Here is a 14,973-nt window from a genome sequence, read left to right as displayed (position 1 = left end):
TTTTTCAGGGGTAAACCGCTCGCCTAGTAAGTTTGGAGTCAAGTATAAATAACTTTTCATATGGTATCTTTGAGTTCTTTAATGCTGTTTATTATTTAGGTATCCTTTTTTTAGGTAAACATGAAATACGGATTGAAAAGTGATCGATTGGAATCCGCTAGGGAAACATGCACTGCTTGCGCGGGATCCATGATATTAGAGATGGCTGCACTTTCACGGTTGACCGGAGAACCCATATTCGAAATGAAAGCCCAAAAAGCTATGGATGAGTTGTGGAAGATGCGCCATCGTAGCTCTGATCTCATGGGTAAGCTCAACACGCAATCATAATAAATTAATTAAACAAGCTGCGAGTGTTCGTCGGGTAGATAATAGATGCGTTTAGCTGAACGACTTTTTGACTAAATCATTTTATTTAAAAATTACTTCAATTTTATGTGAAGGTTTTAAAAAATAAGTATAAAACTTAATAATTTTCGGTCCTAGGCTTCATCGCAAGTTTGCTTTTAAAAGTCCGTAAGAATATAACAAGAATAAACTATATAGAAATTTAAAAAAGTCTGTTGTATCTGTAATAAAAATAACAAGCCAAGTTAGTTTGACTAGCTAAAATTAATACAAAGAAGCTCAGAAACATCCACAAAAAAGGTAAAAAGACGTGATTCATAATATAGAAACAATTCAGAAACCCATACGATCCGGAAGAATGTCGGGTGGAATGGCGATCAGACAACTGGATTATAAGATACGTAAATTAAACCTGGAAGGAAAGAAAGAATGCCCAGATGTTGGGTACTACTGTGGGTAACATAAAAGTTAACTCAAGGGGAAGTTTTGCTTGAAATTAAAGTCTAATGAAGAATTTCCAAGAACTGGGAGTACCTGGCGAAACGCCAGATCTCCTACCTCTTCAAGATCTCAACCGGGAATAATTTTAAAAAATTCTTCTCTGCGATGATAACTCTCCCAACCTTGAATCTCGAGCCGCATCCCGGCTCTCATGAATTCCACTTTACGAGACGATTGGATTCCGCTTAGAGGTATCTGGCAGAGGCATTTCTCAATGTAAACGACAATTATTCTGCTTATTCTCGTTCAAAATTCTAAAACAACGCAAATCACTAAGTGCTTATAACAACTTATGATTTACAGAATTTACAGATTTAAAAAGGACGCCGTTTGCCCAAGACAAGTTGGTTATGTAAATAAACAATTGTATATTTATTTTATCTGAAGATACACTAAAGTGTTTTTCTTCGAAGATTTTGTAGGATAGTATAAAACCTTATACAGGTAAAAGAAAAATGCTGCAGTGCCATGAAGCTAAGGAAGTATCCCTGATCTGAGATGAACTATACTTGGTTCCATTAGACTGATCGGCCGGTGCCTAGGACTGATACGTTGGTTCTTGGGGTTATAGGTCCTATTTTGAAATTAATTCTGCCCAGTGACTCCGGCAGACATTACTATATGTTATGTGGATGTGGTAAACTCAGTGTATCATATACCTGGTAATCTTTTTTTTACGTAACTTATTCTCATTTTGCAGGTACCGTTTTGAACGTCCATTCCGGCGACTGGGTTCGCAGAGATTCTGGCGTTGGAGCTGGTATAGATTCCTACTACGAATACTGCTTAAAGGCGTATATACTCTTAGGAGACAACAAATACCTTAATAGGTTCAACAGGCATTATAATGCTGTCATGAAGTATATTTCTCAGGGACCAATGCTTTTGGATGTACATATGCACAGGTATGTGGAAATTTTGTAAACTTTTTTCTTTGACAGCCTTTCTTAGTTATAAATTTGTATTTCTTCTAGACCTCATACGAATTCCCGAAACTACATGGACGCGTTACTGGCGTTTTGGCCAGGTCTTCAAGTCCTTAAAGGAGACATTAAGCCTGCCGTGGAAACCCACGAAATGCTGTACCAAGTGATGCAGCGTCATAAGTTCATTCCAGAAGCTTTCACTACCGATTTCCAAGTCCATTGGGGCAACCATCCTCTCCGACCTGAGTTTTTAGAGTCTACGTATTTTCTTTACAGCGCCACCGGGGATCCATACTACTTAGAGGTAAGATTGTTTAAGAAAAAGCCTTTATTTACCGGTGTTGAATCCTCCTCCTCAGTCCTAATCCCTTTTGGAATGTGGTGACACCATCAGGCCTTTACAGTTTTTGCACGATTTCTCTCCATCCTTCTATGTCCTGGGCTAGTTGTTCGGCTTTATGTAACCCTTGGTTATTCGGTGTTGAATATGTACTAACAAATTTTGTGTATAATAACTCAAAAATAGTGCTTATCTATAACTGGTAACACTGAAACTAACAATTTTACAGTGATTACTTTCTTGTTTTAGTTCATTTTGCAGGAGTTCCATATGCTTCGGAATTTTTGACAATATTTAAAATATACAACATACACTCAAATGTGGTTTGATTTTGAACTACCATGTTTATAATTTTTACTACATTACTGACAAATGACTCTCTTATATATGTTGCAAAAGTAACCAAAAGGCTTGAACGTGTGTTAGACTATTTTATTTTCTTCAAAATTGGTTTTTTAAAGAAATCAAATTGTCGGAGTGACTAATCACCCAAAACAATGAGGGATCATTCAAAGACCTGCTCTTAATAGAATAGAATAGAATTTATTTAGTCAATATAAAAATATAGTTTTGTTTTTGACAAATCAAAGGAGTAGTGAAAATTTTTACATACATACATATAAAATTTTTGCGAATTTAAACATTACAAACACATATTTAATATTACCAATTTAAGAAACGACAAACACACTAAATAAAAATATAAAAACATCAAATATCGTCATTCAATGTTTCAAAAAGTGTGAAGACTGCTTACTTCAACTGGCAAAAAGTTATACAAACTAACATCAGTCGAATTTTTTATGCTCTTTGTCAACCTAAAACGTTGTTGCCTAATAGCATCTTTAGATCTTGTATCGTGATCATGGAAGTTGGAGTTTATGTTAAACTTACCTTTGTTTGTAAAAGTCACACAATGTCAAGGACACAAAAATGACCTACCTACAAGCCATCAACTATATCTCTCATAATTTTCTGTATAGCTAGTGTAGTGCTACACTTTTTTTAAAGCCATATTGATTACAGTGAAATATTTTATGTTTTTCTAGATATTCTATCAAACGAACATTTAGAATACTCTCAAAAATTTTGCCGAAAATGGGAATGATTGAGATGGGACGATAATTTCCAATTTCATCTAAAGCTCCTTTTTGAACACTGGTAGCACTTTTGCTACTTTTAATACATCCGAGAAAATCCCCGCAGTAATATAATTATTATAAAGTATAATTAATTTGTCAATAATTATATCGATTGTTTCCGCAATTATTTTTTTGTTTAAGAAATAAAAATCCGTGCAGTGTGAATTTTTCAATCTATGCAAAACATTCCTGATTTCAGTATCACTAAACAGGTAATAAAAATAAAGAGTCGTAAGGAGAATGTACATCTTTCAAAAAATCTATGGCTGCATTTTCATTTGTGGAATTAAAAGAACTTCTAATATGTTCAGCTACTGAAGTAAAGTAATTAATGAAATCTTTTGATGTAATCGAACTTGGACAGACTTTTTTATTTTGAAATTTATTTCTGTGTAAACTTTTTATACTCACTATTTTGTAACATAAGCAATTATCTTGACTGTGGAAAGATTTTCTCGTATTACTATTAGTTCATCATCAATCCAACTATCTCACTGCTTATGTTTGTTAAAATGTTATTTAAACAAGTTGCTGATCTAGTTGTAATTCTAGTAAATTCTTTTTTTAAATGCTTTTTTAAGTCAATGTTGAAATTGAAATTGGTCAAAACACCAATAACTTTTCAAATAGGTCTAGAAAAACTTTAAAATCCCCATTTCCGGTTCTATACACTGTTACTAAAATAGTTTTAATATCTATAATTTCTAATGCACAAAATTCATCCTCATATTCATAGAATATATAATTTAAGCAAACTGGTCGTGCATAGATTTTATTATCGCTAAAAATTACAACACCTCCATGTTCCCTTACCTTCCGACAATAAAAAGTTGTATATATATATATATATATATATATATATATATATATATATATATATATATATATATATATATATATATATATATATATATATATATAGTAAACTCTTAAATATTGGGGAAATCTGCAAGAAAGACTCTGAGTATCAATTGTTTCGCCGAACGTTTTCGCCAAAGAGAATTAATTTGGCTTCTTCAGGGCTGAAAGAGAATAAATTATAATTAGCTACCATATATTATCTATTAAAACATTATTGATCTTACCGTAACTTAGAATTGTAGAGTTAGAATATTAAAAAACTTTGCTAGTAACATAGTTGTGTTTTTTGTTACTATGTGCAAAAAAAGTTTTTTTTTAAGGTTTGAAATGTATGGTAGCTTTGAACTTAACACGCAAAGGTATACCCAAGGTCAATCGAAAAACCCAATGTAACTACATTTAAAAGGAGGTAATTCTTTGAATTGTCGGCAATAACTAAATTTTTGATTTTTAGAAAGTTTAAAAGTGAGGTTCTGTTTTAGCCAGAACGCAAGCGCTGACAAATTGAGTAGTTCTTATGAATCTTTATGTCGTTAAGGTTCATTGGTAGAAAACGAATGAAATTAAATCCCAGTATAGGGAAATATTATTTTGATTTTCTTTATTTAATTATATTCTATTGTTCATGCATTATTATATCTTATTGAGATGTATCTAAGAAAAGCAAGGGAAAGTTATCTTTTTTAGTTAATGAAAATTAATTATAAAGGTAGGTTACTTACTTAAATCAGATACCAAGAACAATACAACATCACAGATAACTAACTTGACTGATATATCCATTAACAACTAACCTACCTTTATAATTAATTTTATTTTAAATTTTTTATTCTAACTCTACAATTCTAAGTTACGGTAAGATCAATAATGTTTTAATAGATAATATATGGTAGCTAATTATAATTTATTCTCTTTCAGCCCTGAAGAAGCCAAATTAATTCTCTTTGGCGAAAACGTTCGGCGAAACAATTGATACTCATTAGAGTCTTTCTTGCAGATTTCCCCAATATTTAAGAGAGTTTACTATTTAACTTATCTGCAAAGATAAAATTTCTTTTCTATATATATATATATATATATATATATATATATATATATATATATATATATATATATATATATATATATATATATATATATATATATATATATATATATATTATTTGATATTTAAGTCATTGCTGACATTGATCGTAACTCAAAGTTCAAACATATTGAAGTCTTTTCAAGAGTAATGGGAGAAAAATTGTTCAAACAGTTTTTAATATGTTACATATTTCTTTTAGGTAGGGAAAAACGTCTTAAAGAGCTTACAGAAATACGCCAGAGTGCCTTGTGGTTACGCCGCCGTTAACGACGTCAGAACCGGTAAGAAGGAGGACAGAATGGATTCGTTCGTACTAGCCGAAACGTTTAAGTATCTCTTTTTGTTGTTCGCCAACAAAGACGATCTCATTTTAAACTTGGACGAGTTTTTGTTCACGACTGAAGGTCATTTGCTACCTCTCACCCTCTCCGGGCGGACTATTAATGGTAAGTAGATATTTATTGTTAAATTTTTAATTTTCAAAGAGTGGTTATTTATATAAAAGTTATTTCTAGAATATGTACTGCTCAAAAAATTGAACACTCTTAATACGTATATCAATGTTTTGGCGAAAATACTATGCAAATAAACACATTTAAACTTGGTTTAATACAGCCGTCCTCCACCACCGGTTGGCGTGGGGATTGACGCGGAGATTGGCGCGAAAATTTCTGACAGGATTTTGATTGGCGGGTGGAGCGGACGATTTGCGGTTACCTTCTACATGGAGACCTCTCATAAAGAAAATATCGTCCGTTCCACCTGCCAATCAAAATCCTACTGCCAAAAATGTTCACGCCAATTCCCGCGCTAACCCCCACGTCAACCTCCACCAAACCACGTCACCATCGACGGTATAAATGAACCGTCCTCTGTTCCCATTAGTGGTGGTATCAGCTAGGATTGCAGCTTGTTACATCCCTTTAACCAGTTCTTGTGGTGAATATCACACGTAGTGTTAATTGGGTAGTCCCACCAAAAAGGGGACAAATGTGTTAACTGACAACATAAAGTTAAATGGCTTGCCTTGCCAGGAGGTTCCAAAAAATTAATAATTTAAAAACACAATTAGCAATGGCAAGGACAACATGATTTACACAAATATATATGAATTTAATTTAATTTTAGGAAGCAAAGCAGTAGACATGGATATAGATGGATTCGAATTCGACCGTACGTGTCCGAACACCTTACGTTTGTTTCCGGAATCCTTTAGAAAACCTCTGCAAAATATGGTGGACGGAATGTGCCCGAAAAGGTCACAAAAGAGAAGACTCACTGCCTCAGAATTCTCCGCGGCCAACCTCAATCATTTGAAGATAATCAAAGATATGGGTATAAATATCATAGCGTTAAATGATGGGAGAGTTCAACTATTGCATACGTTTTCAGCAGTAAGTACAATGTTTTATACAATCCCTGATGATATTATTAGAGACACTTAGCAAATTCTAGTTTTTTTTTTGTTTCATAATCATTTATAATTATAACTATGCTAGCTATATATAAGAGGATTACATAAATGATAGTACATATTAACCTTTTTGTATATTGCTTTTAAATGGTCATTATGGATCAAATGAAAAATGATTCTCTTTATCAACTAAATCTTGTTTGTTATTACTTCCTCAGCCAATTTCCTTTTTAGGCACTCTCAGACATTTTCGATGGAGTTCATGTCTGGTGAGTTGCTAGGCTATTGTAATAGAGGAACTTCTTTTGGCGTTATCTGAGTATTTCGTATGCTATCAAAAAAGTTCATTCCGCACAGTCGGAAAATCAAGTTCCACAGCGAAAGTGTGAAGTAAAAAACTAAAGTTGGAAAAAGTCGAGGTACTGCACACTTTTAACATATTCTATAATATATGTCAAGTTTTCACAATTCAATCAAAAAGTTTGACCATTTCTAACTTAATTACGTAGCATGGTCATTCACTAATTCTTATGCAACCCATTCAGCAGCTCTGTATCACTGTGAAGATACTTTTAAGGCGCTTGAAGTTCAAAAAACTGAAGTGAGTCTAATAATTTGAACAGGGTATGTATAATCGTTTTCATCGTTCTTGGCGTGTGCGTGTAAAAACATTTGCAATAAGTTGTTTCATCTGTCTTTCATTGTCTAAGCTCGATTCGTTTACCTCCTCCAGTGCTGGAGCAAAATGTAGCATGTCAAACGAAATAATAGTTATAAAAGAAAATTATAAATTATTTTTCATTAAATTTCTAATAACGGAATATACGTATAAATTGCGAAGAAGTATTTTTCTAGCTTGCAGTACAATAGGACAGGATATAATGAAAAGTACATTTTAAAAGGATTTTGAAATATACCCAAAAAAGTGTTAATTATTTAACCCACTTTAATTAAAAAATGATACAGATTTTTTAAGTTTTAAGCACTGTAGCGAATTCTGAACTGTTACAACGTACTGACCTTGATTAATTAGCTAATCAGTCAGCGTCTTCACTGGAACTGTCTTCATCATTGGAATCTTCCGCCAAATCGATGATAATCCTACTTTCATTTTCATCATAAGTGACCATTTTTGCCCAGTCGTCCTGAATTAATTTTTCAGTATGGTTAACACAACTTGCCCACACTGCAGGTGTTGCCTCAGCTAATGCATCGCCCCAAACTTTTTTCAGTATTGTTCATAGTATTGTTTAGAAATGCCCCAGACCAACTCAATCGGATTATATTGACAGTGATATGGAGGCAATCTCAAAACCTGATGCCCATGTTCTTGGAGTAGCTCGTCTATAACGTACCTGGTATTTTGTGGTTTATTCTGGCGACAAAGACTCAATAGCTCTGTCTTGCCCGAATCGTCGTCAAAAATTATTTTTTTCGCTCGTAACCATTCTTGTAAGTCCGATTTTTTCCAACTGGCATTCGGTAACTTTTCTATTAAAGAGCTATGGTATGAGGCATTATCCATAATAATTAGAGATGGTTCCTCCAACATTGGTATCAGCTTTTCGGAGACCCACTTTTTAAAAGACTCTTTATCCATAGAATCATGATAGTCTGCACTCTTCGATTTCGTAGAAAACAGTAATCCAGCATATTTAAAAAATCCTTGCCTACTTCCGGCATGTAAAACAACAAAGCGTTTACCTGTATTTTCGTGTTCTTTTCTGATGCTTTTCACACAGTCATCTTGCCAAGTACGTTTATATGCCCCTTTTAGGAATATCCATGTTTCATCTAAAAAAACGAACTGAAGTGGGTTTGGACTTAAAAAAATTTCTCATATAATGCCTCAAAAAATACAGTCGTTTGGAGACAATACATGGTTTCTCACATAGCACTCGTCTACTATTTTCTAGTTTGTATGAAAACCCACAATTTTTCATAAGACGCCATAAACTTGTATCAGAACCGTCATAGAGATGCTTGTTTCTTAATTGTGTATTTAGAACTTTAATTGTAACGTGCTCTCCTTTTGCTTTCATGCCATACAGTACATTTCTAATCTCTCCTTTTATAGTATCGCTGACATCATTAGTCTTTTTTTTTGTACATTACGTGACTCTCCTGGTGTAGTAAGAGCTGCCCCTGTCTTGTATTCACTCTTTATTCTTGTCACTGTGCGAAGACTGATTTTCAAAGCGTCCGCTACCCGTTCATGTACCGATGATAACGAAAGCAAAGGTCCGTTGTTTTCTTTTTCTTTTTTAAAATACTCCTATAAATGAACTACACATTGTTGCATTTCTCCTGTTATCGTTTTTCCCGGCATTTTTTTTATTAAATAGAACAATTAGTTATTCACAACAAAAAATAATAAGTAAAACTGTTCGGAACAAATTCCAATAATGACTGACTAAAATCGACTAAAACAACATAAAATATCAATGGTAATTGCTACAATTATAAACCTATTAGCCAGCTCATTCAAGAACAATGCCACAAGTCATTATTGCAATGGGTATCGGAAGAGAGAGAGTTAATTTATAATAAACTGGAATTTTTAAGGTGTCGAGAGTATTATTTTATGTAATGGAATTCCACACAGTAAGAGCTCAAACTATTAATTAATTAAAAACTGTTTACTTATAAAAACTATTTCATCAGCTACTTCAAACCTGCACAGATCAGGGTAACATGTTAAAAAAAAACACGTCACTGCCAGCTATCTGTATTCGTAAAGAGGCCGAACTTATCACCGACACCGTATCGGCCAAACGCATCGGTGTTATTGCTACAATACTGGGAGACGTGAGTGGTCTCTGCATTCCCTTCTCATCGCACTTTACCATGACGAACGTGACTCGCACAATTGAATTACGCATCTGTGTATCAGAGAGAGACGAATATTAAAAATTCCGTAGTAGCTTATTTCAGGCACACGCCAAGAACGATGAAAACGAGTATAGAAGTATTTAAAACTACTGTATATCTAATTATGTGATAACACCTCGTTCGTTTAATAACAACTCCAAAGGCGATTTTATTAGTTGTAACTTGTAAATAATTCTACTTTTCTTCATTTTGTTAGTAACATTTTCATTTGAAAACTATTTTAACGTCTATCTGTGGTTATCTTCATTATTATAGTCAATTTCTGATTATTATAGGCTCGATCAGCAGCCGACGCCGAAGAGGGACTTTTATTCATGCAAGAGATGGTCGAACTATCCAAACTCCAATCCCAACAGCCAGAACCATCTGCTCAAGCCATCAGTATTCCCGTCTTAGGTTCCAAAGAAGACGAACAACTTATAGTCCTCCACGCTGGTCCCTCACAATTCGGCAAAAATCTCAAAGGAGACCAGCACCTTACAGCTCAGGTGGTGTTAGTCAGACCGTCTCGAGGATGTGAACCGCCTCAAGAACCTAGTGCTTTAAAAGGAAAAATCGCGATCGTCGACAGAGGTGAATGTATGTTTGTAGATAAAGTTAGGGCGATGCAGAAGTACGGTGCGGTAGGGGCTGTGATTTTAGATAACGCTCCTGGCAGCAGTGCTGCCAACTCTCCAATGTTCTCGATGTCTGGTGATGGTAACGATGATGTCAAAATACCTGCAGTGTTCCTATTTACCCAAGAAGCTTCCAAACTTCTGTTAGCTGTAAGTAAAGATCCCCAAGTCGAAATTACCATAAGGGAACTGAAAGACTCAGATAACTTTTCGCAAAACGAAGAGGAAAGTATGTTTCAGAAACTGAAAATATCCGTCCAAGAATTCCTTAACAAACACACAGGTATCGCTTTTACGAAAACTGTAGAACTTGGTGGATTTCGCGCAAATATAGGAAATAACAAAGTAAGGATTACCTACGAAGGAGACCAGCAAGACTTTACTCCGGTTAAGGAGACCACCGTCAATGAACAGTGGAGTAAGATCAGAAAAGGTCTCTTGAAGTCGATTCTCACATCTGAAAATAAGGAACTTTTAGTGCCTCTTAATATTTTAAGGATCTATTATCAGACTCTTAGTGGTGTTTCCGCGAAAGATGTGTCTAAAGTAGACATCGTGAAACAAACTGAGTGGTTATTGGAAGATTTGTCCAAAGAGCTCAAGAAGAAAGACGATGACTTGGTGCAGTTGGAATCAGATCCAGAAATAACCATAATCACGGAGATGACAGAAACCGACAAGGATGCGCTAGTAAACGAAAACGAAAACAAAAGGCGGAAAGAAATCAGTTCATTTCTGGAAGAAGAAATGAACAAAATAGACGAAGTGTTTAACAAACTTAAAATAAAAGTAAACGATGATATCATAGTTGGTGATTTAGCTAAAAGTGTTAACCAAATCAAACAAGAAAAAATTAGGAACAATAAAGTTAAAAGTAAGCATTCGATCGATGAATTATGATGAATGTAAGAATGCGTTTAGTTGCGAAATCGATTGATTGAAGCGGTATTTTAATTTGTCAAAAGTATTTCAAGGATTTTCAAAGAAAGTTCAGAGCTGAAAACTCGTTATTAATATACATTTACATATTTTACACATTTACAAAGATTTTTGCGTTTATAAAGTTTATTTATGTTTAGGGAAGTATATTATAGTGCGTACCTAAATAATTTATTGTTTTATTATTCTTAATATTTTAGACCCGTACGGCAAGAGATAAGAGCTTGTAGATTTGATGATACTCCTCCATAGATCTCTATCGGAATGGCGTAACGCCTAATGTACCGGTGTATTTATATTTCATCATTAAATCTTCTTTAAACTTTTCACGTTAAAATTGGCCCTATCTTCATATTTTATAAAAGCTTCAAACTGATAACCACCTGTCTCTGGGAAACATCTCTAGTTTTAACCCCGAATCATATATGTGTTTTGAATATTTTATTAGGCTATTATTTTACTTGGACTATTTTCCGAGCCTTCTTGACTTACAACCTTTACTACTTGCGTAGGTGAGGCAAAGACTCGTCGTTCCATAAATAGGACTTTGGGTCTGCCAAGATGATCAAAATCTTTCCCACCGTGTGTCAAGAAACATCAATCCTTTACTTCGATTACGACGAAAGAGCATTTTTTCAGTTCCTACCACGAATACAAATATTTCCTGAAACGACAATTACAACAAAATGTGAGTGGTCACTCTTTTGTGCTAAAAATTGATTGAGCTATGTCAACTAATGTTTCTTATATTTACAACCATGTACATTTCATTTTTTATTGCTTTAATTAATTATTATTGCTTTAATTAATTAAACAGCCAATTTTATATTTCCTTCATAAACAATTTTTATGGCAAACCATTTAAACAATTATCATCGGCGTCACAATTCACTTCTTTCCATTATTCGCTATTTTAATGATGTGTTGTCGGGACATCGATCAGAATAAAAAGCCACTACATCATATTTTCATTGTTTTCAATCGGAACACTACATATGACTTTGCAAAGTGACAGTTATTTACATCTATACTGTGGATATATGAGAGAGGTCAGATAGGTACTTGCATAAAAAAGAAAAACCAAAATTTTGGAAAAATGGTGATTTATTTCTGGACATAGTCTCCCTTTTTATCTCGATACACTTCACCCAGCGATGCTCTAACTTCTTTACCCCGTCTGAAAAATACATTTACTTTTTACTGTTACCTTTTCACGTTTAGAAACAAAAAAAGTCGCACGGGACCAAATCTGGAGAATACGGTGGGTGGGGCAGCAGTTCGTAACCCAATTCGACAAATTCATCATCATCATCTTTCCGAACAATAGGACAATTTTCGCCTTGTTCAGAGGACGTTTGCGGGGTGAAGTCTACTGTTTCAATTGTTCCTTGGATACATTAAATTTTTCACATTGCCCTTAAACAGCGACCAACACTGCTCTGAAGTTGCACTGGTTGTCCGAAGTAAGAATCGCACCGACAGCTTTCTCATTTTTCTCTACTGTCTCAGCTATTTTGCACACCTTCAATCGGAGATCGTTGATTTTTTTCACATTAACCTCCGTGGTAGTCGATTTCGGGGATCTGGGCGTGGCTCATCAAAAACCTACGTACAAACACGTTTGAAACTCGTTAAAGCATTTTTTGACGACCGTAATCAAAGGAGAAGAATCACTATATTTCTCTTCCAAAAACAAGAATCGAATCACCGACCGATATTGCTCTTTCTTATACAAACATGAATGCATATACGTGTTTATACTCCATCGTGGAGTGCTGATAGTTGGCCCTTTTAAGAATATTGTCTTCAAAAGTGTCAGTAGATTATATAAATAAAAATATACTATGTGATGGGCTTACGGCATTTACAATATATTTAAAGACTAGTCATTAGCGCTTGTTAGTTTGTTTTCGTCTGTTTTATGTGTTCCTAGCGTATGGGTGTGCTTAAACACAGGGACGTCACAGCAGTTTCTGAAAAATCAATGTGGTTACATTTTTATCGTACTGTAATTATTGCATAATGGATTTGTTTTAATAATCATTTAAACAAGAAAGATATTTAATATTTTCTAACTTGTTTCGTTATTTGCTAGATTTATAACCTACAACAGAACAGTATGTAGTTAACCAAGCTCCAAGACAGCGAGACACATACCTTTTACTTCGGTTTAGTCCGTTTTATGTGTCTAATTTTTACGTTTGTGTGTCCAAACGCTGGGTCGCCACATCCGGTTTAAAGAAATAACTGCACTGGTTGAATTTTTGATCGTACTTCAATTTTTGTATAATGGAATAACTACAAGTCACGATTTAAATGTGAAAGATATTTCATATTTTCTACATCCATATACTTAATTGTCGTCGGAATGAACTGTTCCCATTATTTTCTAGATTTTCAAACAAAAAATAACACCTCAGTGACTCCCCAGAGATCAGGTCACAAATATTATCATAAGTTTCGTCAGTTTGATGTATGATCCAGCTTTTAGGTTTGTGTGTGCTGTAACACAGTGTTGTCACTTCAATTTTTGTGAATTAACTACTCCGGCTGTATTTTTTATCGTATCTAACAAGACTTGAAGAGGATGATGAGCTTCTCAAATTTGTGGGACACAAAATTTTATCGCCGTGAGGACAACATTGAATTTTCTAGATTTCTCTTTGTATTCTTTTCGATATATTTCATCATTTCTTTTATTTTGTGGTGTTCCCTTTCTTTCCATTCCCACATCTTATAATTATGATTTATTCTACTAGCAGCATCACTTCCTAAAAGCTTTGGGAAAGTAGCACTACTTTTTTCTCTCGTTTAATTCTTTTTTTTTCAGCTTTTTGTTATTCAAAATATTATGGGTAATTTGTATTATTTGTTAGCTGCTGATGGATATGAGATGGTCTGGCATTATTATGATTGTCTAACTAGGATTAGTGCAGTCAAAATGTCAAAAGTAACGAAGATTCCAAAATATTGTGTCTGAAATAATATTTAGGAAGAAAATACTCCTCTCTATATAAAATATGTTCTACCAGTAACGAATGAGAAACATCAGACAATGCACCAAGCTAGGCTTCAAAGATACGAGCAGCAGAGCACAAAGGAATTCTGCCAGAGGAACCTCCAGTGGAGACAGCGTTTGAAGAAGAAGATATTTGGAATTAGTTCCGGAAATAACAACTCAAAATGCAGTGACTAAGTTTATAAAACGCTCATATTATCAAGAAACAGGCAGTGACTAGGCAGAAACTGATAGTTATTTTGGTCCCTGACATCTCATTGTATCTTTTAATCTTGAAAATTGAGAAGATACAGATGACAACCTGTAGAGATGGCTTTAAAGATAACTGTAATAGTCGTATTATAACGATGAAGTGTGATGTATGAGAGCTGTCAAGTTATAATTATTGTATTAAACTGACATATAACAACGTGGCAGCTGTTATACGTTTGTCGCTTTCAGACTATTAGTTTTGTTTAAATTTATGTTTAAGCGGATTTGTAACAGATGACTTGAAATATCTTGAAGAGTTTTACATAATAACAAAAAATCTTGACGAGTTTTACAAAATCTAATTGGCTATACAGCACAAAGATTGTAAATTTGCATGCTTATTATAAAAATACTCCTTTTCCGCTCTGAACTGTTGATAATCCTCGTCGTTTTAAATACCAAGCGTTCAGTGTACAGGGTAGCACTTTATTTCACTCCCATTATACAATTTGTAACATTCCAAATTTTTTTATTCTGGTAAATGTCTTATTTAACTGTAACGAAATATCGAGTTGACTCATCCGACCACAGAGTTCTATTAAATAACCTAGAGTTCGAACTTCCTATGATCTCTTAAGACAGAAATGAAGCCAAGTAAAGGGCGATATTGTTCGGCGGAAAAAAAATAAGGGGCC

General features: G+C 34.1%; 1 protein-coding gene across 1 annotated transcript in view; it reads left to right on the top strand.

Annotated features, from left to right (window-relative positions):
* The window catches only part of Edem2 (ER degradation enhancer, mannosidase alpha-like 2), a 59,414-nt gene extending 47,407 nt beyond the window's left edge, over positions 1 to 12,007 (top strand). The window contains exons 5-10 of the mRNA XM_072542955.1: positions 115 to 307; positions 1,550 to 1,754; positions 1,824 to 2,079; positions 5,405 to 5,651; positions 6,334 to 6,599; positions 9,787 to 12,007. Coding sequence (XP_072399056.1) covers positions 115 to 307; positions 1,550 to 1,754; positions 1,824 to 2,079; positions 5,405 to 5,651; positions 6,334 to 6,599; positions 9,787 to 11,028 — 2,409 coding nt within the window. The 3' untranslated portion in view covers positions 11,029 to 12,007. The remainder of the gene's footprint in view (positions 1 to 114; positions 308 to 1,549; positions 1,755 to 1,823; positions 2,080 to 5,404; positions 5,652 to 6,333; positions 6,600 to 9,786) is intronic.
* The last annotated feature ends 2,966 nt before the right edge of the window (positions 12,008 to 14,973 follow it).

The sequence above is a fragment of the Diabrotica undecimpunctata genome, chromosome 9 (genome assembly GCF_040954645.1).
Source record: "Diabrotica undecimpunctata isolate CICGRU chromosome 9, icDiaUnde3, whole genome shotgun sequence".
Taxonomy (NCBI): Eukaryota; Metazoa; Arthropoda; class Insecta; order Coleoptera; family Chrysomelidae; genus Diabrotica; species Diabrotica undecimpunctata.
The sequence above is the reverse complement of the archived record's forward strand: the minus strand, read 5'-3'. Positions and strand labels throughout refer to the sequence as shown.